The sequence below is a fragment of the Nomascus leucogenys genome, unplaced genomic scaffold, assembly GCF_006542625.1.
Source record: "Nomascus leucogenys isolate Asia unplaced genomic scaffold, Asia_NLE_v1 Super-Scaffold_551, whole genome shotgun sequence".
Classification (NCBI taxonomy): domain Eukaryota; kingdom Metazoa; phylum Chordata; class Mammalia; order Primates; family Hylobatidae; genus Nomascus; species Nomascus leucogenys.
In genome coordinates this window covers 21,795-33,290 of record NW_022095781.1, presented here as the reverse complement: position 1 = coordinate 33,290, position 11,496 = coordinate 21,795, and the positions used below count along the sequence as shown (strand labels likewise).

The window sequence follows — 11,496 nt, the reverse complement described above, 5'->3', positions numbered from 1 at the left end:
ATATCCAACAATGCCTAAGAAGGAAATGAGTTGTTGTTTGGTGGTGGGGATTGGGGTCTGGGAGATTAACTGAGCATGGTCTGCAGGAAGGGCACGTGTATGTTGTTGGAGGATTATACCAAGACAGGTAACACTAGGGGAAGAAATTTGTGCCTTGGAGGGGGATACTCAGTATCCCTTTGAATAGAGATGTTGAAGAAGCAGGATAGTGTCCTGCTGGGAAGATTGATAAGAGGTGCTGCAAAGAAGAAGATCATCATAATATTGAATAAGTGGGAAGCAGACAGGTGAAAAGAAAGCAGATCATGAGAAAGGGCCTGGCCAAAGTAGTGTGGGCTGTCCCTGAAGCCTTGGGGCAGAATAGTCCAGGTGAGTTGTTGGGACTGGTTGGTGTCAGGGTCAGTCCAAGTAAAGGCAAAAAGAGGCTGAGAGGAGGGATGCAAGGGGATAGTAAAGAAGGTGTCTTTGAGGTCAATAACAGAATAGTGAGTTGTGGAATGGGGTATTGAAGATAGGAGGGTGTATGGGTTTGGCACTATAGGGTGGATGGGAAAGACGATTTGATTAGTAAGGCAAAGATCCTGAACCAACCTGTAAGATTTGTCCAGTTCCTGGGTGGGTAGGATAAGGGAGTTGTAAGGACAATTTGTAGTCTTTAAGAGGCCATGTTGTAAGAGGTGGGTGATAACAGGCTCTAATCTCTCAAAGCCTGTTGTGGGACGGGATACTGTTGTTGAGCAGGGTAACAGTGATTAGGGTTTAATGGGATGGTAAGGGGTGCATGATCAGTCAGCAAGGAGGGAGTAGATGTAGCCCATACTTGTAGATTAAGGTAGGGAGACACAAGGGGAGGATGCGAAGGAGGCTTTGAACTGAGGAAAAGGGTGGCAATGAGGTGTGGCTGAAGCCCAGGAATAGTCAGGGAAGCAGATAGTTTTGTTAAAATGTCTCAACCTAATAAGGGAACTGGGCAGGTGGGGAAAACTAAAAAGGAGTGCACAAAAGAATATTGTCCAAGTTCGCATCAGAGTTGGGGAGTTTTAAGAGGTTTAGAAGCCTGGCCATCAATACCCACAACAGTTATGATGGCAAGGGAAACAGATCCTTGAAAAGAAGGTAATGTGGAGTGGGTAGCCTCTGTATTGATTAAGAATGTGCGGACTTACCCTCCACTGTAAGAGTTACCCAAAGCGTCTGTGATGGTCTAGGAGGCTTCCGAGGCAATTGGGCAGTGTCAGTCTTCAGCTACTATGCTGAGAAGGTCTGGGAAGGAGTCAATCAGAGAGCCTTGGGCCAGAATTCCAGGTGCTCTGGGAATGGCTGCCGGGGGAGTTGGACAGTCCAATTTCCATTGGGTCCTGCACAGATGGGACACAGCTTAGGAGGGATCCTGGGCTGTGGGCATTCCTCGGCCCACTGGCCAGATTTCCAGCACTTGAAGCAAGATCCTGGGGGAGGAGGTCCTGGAGGAATGCCTGGCTGCTGCTGTTTAGGCATTTTGAAGTTCCCGTGTGCTGGAGATGTGGCTGCGGTTTCTTTCACAGCAGAGGCAAGTAATTGCAACTCACAAATACGTTGCCGCTTGGCTGCCTCTTCTCTATTATTGTACACCTTGAAGGCGAGGTTAATTAAGTCCCATTGTGGCGTTTGAGGACCAGAATCTAATTTTTGGAGCTTTTTCTAATGTTGGGAGCAGATTGGGTAACAAAATGCATATTGAGAATAAGACGGCCTTCTGGCCCCTCTGGGTCTAGGGAGGTAAAGCGTCTGATGGTTGTTTCTAAATGGACCATGAACTGGGCTGGGTTTTTATATTTGATGAAGAAAAGCCTAAACACTAATTGATTTGGGAGAGGTCGGATAAAGAAAAAGGAGCATTAACCTTCACTATGCCTTCAGCTCCAGACACCTCTCTAAGAGAAAATTGCTGGGCAGGTGGGCGACAGCAAGTAGCAGAACAAAACCATAAGCCAGACTGGGTGTGAGGAGGGGAGGTAATAGGAGGGTTATATGCCATGTTGGTGTGCTGCACCCATTACCTTGTCATTTAACATTAGGTATATCTTCTAATGCTATCCCTTCCCACCTTCCCCACTCCACAACAGGCCCCAGTGTGTGATGTTCCCCTTCCTGTGTCCATGTGTTCTAACATGGCACATGTATATATATGTAACAAACCTGCACGTTGTACATATGTACCCTAAAACTTAAAGTATAATTTTTAAAAAAGTAGCTATTTAGAAAGAGCAATTCTAGAATTTAAAAAAAGGTATTGGGAATAAAAAAATAAATGGGAGGGTTATAGGGTGAGGGAGCAGAGGCTGATGAAGAATTGGGACCTGGCTCAGCCTGGCAAGGAGCAGCCTGGGGAGGAGGGGAGAGATCAGATGGGTCCATAGAAAAGGAGGATTCATAGGACTCAGAGCTTGGGGTGGAGGCTGAAAAAACAGACAGGAGAGAAAGAAGAAAGATTTGGCACGAGTCACATTGGGAGCAGAGACTAGGGAGGGGCCGATGTGTAGCAAAGAATGCCTGAATGTGAGGCATCTCAGACCATTTGCCCATTTTTCAACAAAAATCATCCAGGTCTTATAAGATGGAGAAATCAAAAGTGCCATTATCTGGCCATTTGGAACCATTGTCGAGTTTGTATTGGGGCCTAGTGGTATTGCAGAAGAAAATAAGGCATTTAGGTTTTAGGTCAGGTGTGAGTTGAAGAGGTTTTAAGTTCTTGAGAACACAGGCTGAGGGAGAAGGAGGGAGAATGGAGGGTGGAAGTTTGCCCATAGTGAAGGAGGTAAGTTTAAAGAGAAAGGGAGAGACATGGAGAAGGGGGTGGTAAGCAGCCCTGGGCTGTAATGTGGATGAGCAGCCAAAGCAAGAGTCCTTGCAACTGACTTACCACCAAGGGAATGTGGGTGAATGACCAAGGCTGGCATCCCTGCAGTGATCAGACACCAATGGAATGTGGGTGAATGATCAAGGCAGGCATCCCCGTGATGATCAGACACCAAGGGAAGACTACGTTCCTGAGTCCATGACTGGCACCAGGGTTTTGGGTCCACAGACAAAATGTTTCTCCTTTGTCTCTATTAGAGAGGAAAAAGAACCAGAATTGGAAGGACAGGGAGATTGAAGGGTAGCAAGAGAGGCTAGAGAAGAGAGGGAAAAGACCGATTACTCAATTTGAAATTGGTGAGATGTTCCTTGGGCTGGTTCCTACCCCAGGATGCAGGTGGATCTCCTCACAGAGTGAGGGTGAAGACAGGGGGCCGGTCTCCTGAAGGAGTCCCCCTGTCCCTGGTTTCAGCACAAAATGTTACATCTGGGCAAAGAGACCATCAAACAGGCTTCATGTGAGCAATAAAGCTTTTTAATCACCTGGGTGCAGGCGGACTGAGTCTGAATAAGGAGTCAGCAAAGGGAGATAGGGGTCAGACAGTTTTATAGGATTTGGGTGGTAGTGGAAAATTGCAGTTAAAGGGTGTTGTTCTCTTGCGGGCAGGGGCAGGGGTCACAAGGTGCTCGGTGGGGAGCTTCTGAGATTCATTGTCCAGGAGAAGGAATGTCACAAGGTTGATTGATCAGTTAGGGTGGGGCAGGAACAAATCACAATGGTGGAATGTCATCAGTTAAGGCAGGAACTAGCTATTTTCACTTCTTTTGTGTTTCTTCCGTTGCTTCAGGCCATCTGGATGTATATGTGCAGGTCACAGGGGATATGATGGCTTAGCTTGGGCTCAGAGGCCTGACATAATCCTTCTGGAGGCTCCAGAGCAGAGAACTGGATCCTCTTCTTCTTATCTTCCAGGAACTCCCACATTTCTGGTTCCATGGCCCCTTCCTTCCTCAAACCACATCCTTCCCCAGGGTCCCAGCTCCTCTCTGACTGCAAGCCTCCTCTTCTCTTTAAAGACCTTTGAGACAATATTGATTTAATCTTGATAGCCAAGTTGCTTATTCTCCAACTCCTGGAACACCAGGGTTCTTGGTCTCACGTTGGTTTGGATAAATGACACCGACATACATGGAGCGATTTTAAGGAGAGAATATTTTAATATACAGGAATGAAGGAAGATGAAAACATCTCCCCTGTACAGAGAAAGAGGGACAGGGGATTGTAACAAAGAGAAAACTCCATGTGTGGCAGAAAAGTAGCTGCTTATATGAGGAGGCTGGAGAAGGTGGTGTCTGATTTGCACAGGGCTCAGGGGATTGGTTTGACCAGGCATGTCATTCACGTAGCCTGTGGAAAACACTGGCCCTCCCACCATCACCTTTCAATATGCAAATGTAGGGCACCATAATGTTCTACACACATGGGGATATATGGGGACAGCCATGTTGCCAGGCACATGTGGGGACAAGGAAGAAGATGGTGGGAATCACCATGTTTGGGTGAACCCAGTTTCTAATGGCTGGCATTCGCATAGGAAAGCTTCCCAGCCTAGCTCTAAGAGGCAGGGCTTTCCAGCTAGACAAGAAGCATTTCTAGAGCTGCTTTAAAGGAAACAAAACCTTCCCAAGGACCCCTTTTCCTCTCTATCTGCCTACAATAATTTCTTAAAAACTCCTATAACACTTGGGTTCCAGAGACGAGGACATGGACATCTTTTGGGGTGTGACATTCTTCATTCCACTGACCATAAACATATTCCCCAAAATAGTCCGTCTCTAAAGTAAAATTTAAAAAATCACAAAGTATTTTTAGGAATCAAGAGAGCTGGACAAAATCTTAGACTCAGGTTCCTGTAACTTGTGAGTTTTATCTGTTGGGGTATGCTCACTCCACTGTGTCTAATGTAGATTTATGGATGTGTAGATAGTTTTAAAGGATTTTTCAATTTTGTGACCCAGTATAGACAAAACAGTATCTCAGACAGGTCTCAATCAAATTACAGGTTTATTTTGCCAAATATATGGCTTAAGGCCTGTGACACAGCCTTAGGAGGTCCTGCAAACATGTGCCCAAGGTGATAAGATTACATATTGGTTTTATACACTTTAGGGAGACACAGAAATTCAAGCAAAGACATAAATAAATACATTTCAGATATACATTAGTTTGTCCTGGAAAGGTGGGATATCTTGAAGCAGCGGCTTCCAGGTCATAGGTGGAGTCAAAGCTTTCCCGATTGGCAACTGTTTGAAAGAGTTACGCTCTTCCTGAAGAGTTGAATTCATCATAAAGAAATGCTTGAGTCTAGAAAACGGGGGGTTCTTGTCATGTAGGTGAATCCTATGGGTGGCAAATAAGTAAATGGTGAATATTGCTTATCAGAACTTTAAAACATATCAGATTCTTTGGAAAAGACTTAGCAAGGGGAGGAGATTTTCTATAGAATGCAAATTTCCCCCCCTACAGGCGGCTTTGCAGGGCCACTACAGAATATGTCAAAGAAATATTTTTAGGGTAAAATGTTTTTATTTTCTCTAGGGCCTATTATCTGCCGTGTTGGAGTATGGTATCTTATTCCTAATAAGTATCTGTTTGGTCGGTCCAAACATCTCTGTTGTAATGATAATGCTGGTCAGTTGTGGTGAACTCCAAAGGGAGGAGAACATAATGAGGCACATCTAAACCCACCTGCCAGTCATGGCCTAACCTAGTTTTTCAAATTTCTTTGAAGTTCTCTCTGCCAAAAGAGGAGTCCATTCAGCTGGTTGGTGGCCTACAACTTAATTTTTGGCTTTAACACATAGAAAAACAAAATCACGGCATAAATTCAATCTGAAATAGATTGGTAAAGAAAAATTAAGTGCTTCCTGAATATTCCTACATGTCCAAGAAAAAGAAATTACTAGAATTCAGATGAGAAATACCCCTCATACAAAAGATTAATGATTTTTTTTTTTTTTTACTGTCTTAGTTTGGGTCCACCAGCAAAGAGGATTCCTGTTCAGGCAGCAAATTTACACTGAGAAGGAAGAAGGAAAGTGAGGAAGGGAACAGAAGATGAATTGCAAAAGACACATCAACAACCCACCTGACTCAGGAGAACTGAAGATCAACCACATGTGGAAACACGGACTAAATTCCTCTGGGCTATTCCACCTGAGAGATGAGGAAGCTGGGGTATTTATACACCTCATCCTGTCCTCACTGATTGTGAGTTGTCTCTCTTGTTCTATTTCAAGCTGCTATAACAGATTCCTTGTCACTGAGTAATTCATAAAAACACAAATGTGTTTATGTGTTTTCTCCCACTTCTGGAGAATGGAAAACTTAAGATCAAGCCATGGGCAGGTTAAGGTCTGCTTTCTCTGCTTTCAAGATAATGCCTGGAGTTTTGGGTCCTTCAAAGGAAGGAAGGCCATGTCTTAACATGACAGACAAGCAGAAGAGAGAGAGAGAGAGATCTCAGCCCCATAATCCCTGTTTATAGTGGCATTAATGTATTCCACTAGAGGGCACCACCCTCATTACATAAACACATCCCAATAAGCCCCACATGGCAAAACCGTTACACTTAGAATTAACTTTACAACAGATGGATTCTGGAGGACACAGTCAAACCATAGAACTATCCTAAGAGATACACATTCCGGGCCATTTGGTCAGCAATGCATGCAGGCAGATTTCTCTGCCCAGGACTGTAAAGAACATAAGACATGTATATTGCCATTGGAAGTGAGCAGAGGTACAGCAAAGGGGAAAGCCCTAGACTACAGATGGGGACTCCTACATTCATCCTGGTACAGTTAACCCTTGAATAAATTGGGTTTGAAATTTGCAGATCCACTTATATTTTCTTCTGTGTGTGTCACCTGTGAGCAAGTACTTAATAAGTAGTAAATATATTTTCTCATTTTTATAGTTTACTTAATTACATTTTTTTCTTTAGCATACTTTATTGGAATAATAGAGTATATGATATAAATAACTTAAAAAAACTGTTAATCAACGATTTGTTTTATCACTAATGCTAGCAGTCAAAAGTAAGCTATTAGTACTTAAGTTAGAAACGCAAAAGTTCTACACAGGTTTTCATCTGCACCCGTAGTCAGTGCCCCAACCTCCACATTCTTCAGGGGTCAACTGCTCATTCAATCTGTAGCTGCATCTCTCTGGAACAGGATCTTGGCAGGTGGGTTGCAAGTAAAGGAATCCAGAAAATAACATGTCAAACTATGCTGCATTGATATGATGATTATGTAAAACCAAAGGCATTTAGAAAGCAGCAAATGCACAAAAAGGCTTCTCCTAAATGTCCCTTATCTGCGTAATAGCAGATTCTCCAGAAGGAAACCGATTGTCAAGAAAATTCTTCCTGAGAATTTTCACATCAGGGAAGATTAACACAAAACAGGAATCAAAAATAGAAGAGACTGGAAATTGATGCTTTATCCAGGCAGGCTGTTGCCTGTTCTTTTGAGGATGCACTTCTGTTCTCATCTATTCTCTCCAGGTTGCCTACACTTCCCAATTCCCTCTTCCCTAGAAAAGAAATATAAACAACTGGATCTCATTGAGTTATCTGGGTAATCACCCTGCTGTGGTATTCTGCTGCACTTCAAATGAATTTTGTTTGTCTTTTCTCTTATTAATCTTTCTTTTGTCTGTTCATTTTCAGCAAACATTTAGAGGACAAATGGAGCTTTCTTCCTTTCTCCCAATGTAAGCAAGTTCCCTTAAAATTCAGGCAGCTTACAAAGCAGCAGGAAGGTTTGTGCATGGGCAACAGCACTGTGATTTGGCTCCCCTAGTCAGGCATCAGTAAAATCTGGTGGAGTCCTAGGCTGCAGCCCACTGATGCTGATATGGTTGGATCCACTTCCCCTGCTACTGAGCCAGGCTGGGACATTTTTGGGCACATTAGGGATGTGAGATATAACGAGTGCAAATCCCTGCCCAGTTTCATCTGGATCCAAGTGATTTCTCCATGTACATGGGCAACTGCTTGATAAGAGATTCAACATCTCTTTCCTAAAGCTGTTAACAGTGGGGCTGGTGTCTGGGTCATGATGGTGTCCCCAGTCACTGATAAAAAGTAAAAGAGGAAAATGTCATTGATGGTGCATGGCAGGGACATGCTCCATTCAGTGGTCACCCTCACTAAGACAGATGAACTTTGGGAAATAGTACCCAATGGCAGAAAAGAAGGTAGACTATGAAGGTGCCCAAAACAAAAATAAGGTGCAGCCCATTTAGTGTCTGAGTACTATAGAGACCTGTCGCTCTTGATAATGGTGGATCTGTGACTGCTGCATGCATCGAGAAAACATGGTATCATCTTTGTGTATCTATAGTACATAGTTTGATATCATACTGGTAAGAACAATAGCATAACACCATTACCTAATACTTACAAATATATGTAGCATCATGTCAATAAATTTTATTTTTAATTTTTTTACATAGGAACAATGCTAAACTCATAGAAATGTTGCATGGATACGACAAATACACCCTTCCCTAACTGGAATCATGTAAAAGTCTTTTGAAGACTTGAGAATTGTACCATCTAACATTTTACTATGTGTTTCCTACAAACAAGAATATTCTCCTAAATAATCCCCATACACCAATGAAACACATTACTCCATCGACTCCTGAGGAAAATTTCAAATTGTTGAAAAGAAGCCAAAAAATGTTTCTCATAACAAAATAGTCCCCAGTAGAAACACATTCTCTGCAGACAAATTTGTGCTACCCTGGTCTTACCTGGAACACCTGGGGACACTGGACTGGTACTGAGTTACTGAAATGAGCCAGCCCTGCAGCTGTGCCCAGCCTGCCCCATCCCCTGCTCATTTGCATATTCCCAGAACACACCATCCTGCCCTGAAGACTTCTTAATAGGCTGGTCACACTTTGTGCAGGAATCAGACCCAGTCAGGACACAGCATGGACATGAGGGTCCCCACTCAGCTCCTGGGGCTCCTGCTGCTCTGGCTCCCAGGTAAGGAAGGAGAACACTAGCAGTTTACACAGCCCACTGTGCCGAGTACCGCTTTACTGTTCAGGGAAATTCTCTTACAACATGGTTAATTGTTTGGACATTTGTTTTTATGTTTCCAATCTCAGGTTCCAGATGTGACATCCAGATGACCCAGTCTCCATCTTCCTTGTCTGCATCTGTAGGAGACAGAGTCACCATCACTTGTCGGGCGAGTCAGGGCATTAGCAGTTATTTAGCTTGGTATCAGCAGAAACCAGGGAAAGCCCCTGAGCTCCTGATCTATGCTGCATCCACTTTGCAAAGTGGGGTCCCATCAAGGTTCAGCGGCAGTGGATCTGGGACAGAATTCACTCTCACCATCAGCAGCCTGCAGCCTGAAGATTTTGCAACTTATTACTGTCAACAGTATAATAGTTACCCTCCCACAGTGTTACACACCCGAACATAAACCCCCAGGGAAACAGATGTGTGAGGCTGGGCTGTCCCAGCTGCTCCTCCTGATGCCTCCATTGGCTGAGAGTGTTGCTCAGATGCAGCCACACTCTGATTGTGTTGGTAGAGGAGGACATGAAATCACCTCTGCACCCTAACTCTTTTCTCTTTCTCAGCCCCAACTTCACAGACATATCAATGCCTCTCCTGATTTGATAAATACAGAGATCATGACACTTGAGGAGTCTAGTTTATGGCTTCAGCTGGAATTCATAGAACACAGAAGAAGCCACTCTAGATATTCTAAGCAGGAATTGTCTTAATACAGAGAATTAAACTACTAAAGTCAAAATAAAATGTAGAGATGAATCTCTAAATTTAATGTTTTATTTGCAAAGAAATATTTGCCAAGTGGGGCATACAGGAAAACTCAGTCATCTTCAAAATATTGGAATAATGAAGAGAAAATTAGCGTTTTATGAAAAAGGGAAAATGTTACCTATGGCTCTTTGAGAAAGTTCATTGGCACTAGGAAGGGTTGGGAGCTGGCAAGCTCAGACTTGGAAGAAGTGGTGGACAAAGTGAATCCTAGAATTATATCAAGTTATCTCAGAAGTTGTGGACAAATTTGATTTCAGGTTACAATAAGCCAAAGCAGTGAAGGTTGCAGAGAATTTTTTTACTGAAATGCCAGGGATTCAGTGAAGACCCTGCAGCTCACCCCAGAGAAAGCCAATCACTAAGACAACAAGTATTGCCAAGGAACAGGCTTTAATCAGGTGCTGCAGCTGAGGAGATGTGACACCATTCTCAAATGTATCTCCCTAACCAACTGAAATTAGGGGTTTACATAGCAGGGAAGAAATGTGGGAAAACAGGAATTAGTGAGGGGTAAGGAAGATAATTTTGTCAACAGGGAGCAGGAGGTCAGTTATGCAATCATAATGGGTGAAGGGTCTGATGTCTCAATGTCCTGATTCAATGATATGTAAGTTTCAGCTCCTTGATAGTATCTGGGAGGTCTGTTCTTTGGTTTACCAAAAAAAACAAAAAAACCCTCAGATAAGACAGATGTAACTATCTTGAGTTTTAAGACTGGGGGAGTTAGTTTCTATGTTTATTCAAAAAAACATAAACTTTAGTTCCATGGGATAATAGGGCCTGTTTCAATTGCATTCTAGAAACAATATTTTGCACTCTGAGTGCCTTTCCCCCTGGTTTCTTTGCTCTGTTGGGTATGACAAGAATGACCGAATTCCTAAGATTAATTTTCACGCTACAACCTTTCAAAACCAAGGATATAGAAGTAATGAAAGCTGATATTAGAAACAGGAATCTCTGGTGTTCCCTCAGGCAACAGAATGCTTCTTCCCCTGAAGTATGGGCTATCTAACCATGTGGTCCTCAGTCCTGTCTGGAAGCTTAGGGGCAGGGGTGCTGATGCTCTCAGCTTCCTAGAGCATTTTTCCAGGTGTTTCTGCAGTCCTCACCTCTGTCCCTGTGTCTGTCTTAGGTACTAATGGAGAATAGTGAGTCATCCTTTTAGGACTTCCAAATCTCATGGGAGGACTTCTTATTGGGCAACTGTATAAGAAACAAGAGAGACAAAATGGGATATTTACGTAAGTTAAAATGATTTTTCCCCCATGAGGCCATTTAAATAAATTATATTTAAAGCCACATGTTGAAAACACATCCAGCTTCATTTTCTTATTAATGCAAATTTACATTTGCAAATATTTTCAACATTGTAAGTTGAAAACATAATTATTTGTAGATGCAATGATCAAACACCTCTATAATTAAATGGAGTAAACATTTTCTTAAAAATTTGTACTCACTGAAATAAAGCAATATATTTGAAATGTGTGAACCTATGTTAGAAATTATTGGACTTAAATTCAACTGTGCAGTTTGGTTTGGGATGTTGTTCACTCTTGTGACCTGCCAGAAGAATCTTGAATCATGTGTAGTCACTGCTGTTCAGCCTTGTCCTGAGACAATTGATATGTATAGGCTGAAGACGAGCTCAGTGCCATGCAGAGAAACCACTCACCTGAGCCCTTCCTTGATCAGCCAGATTACTGTGAACATGAGCATCCACGAACATGAAAACAAATGTTTACTGTCATCAGTCACTGAGTTGTGTATTTAGCCATTT

At 42.9% G+C, this 11,496-nt stretch overlaps 1 gene segment (V, D, J or C); it reads left to right on the top strand.

Moving 5' to 3' along the window:
• Window positions 1–8,832: 8,832 nt before the first annotated feature.
• Window positions 8,833–9,351, top strand: LOC105738169. The segment is given in 2 exon segments: window positions 8,833–8,903; window positions 9,029–9,351. Coding segments are annotated over 2 exon segments (378 nt in total).
• Window positions 9,352–11,496: the final 2,145 nt, after the last annotated feature.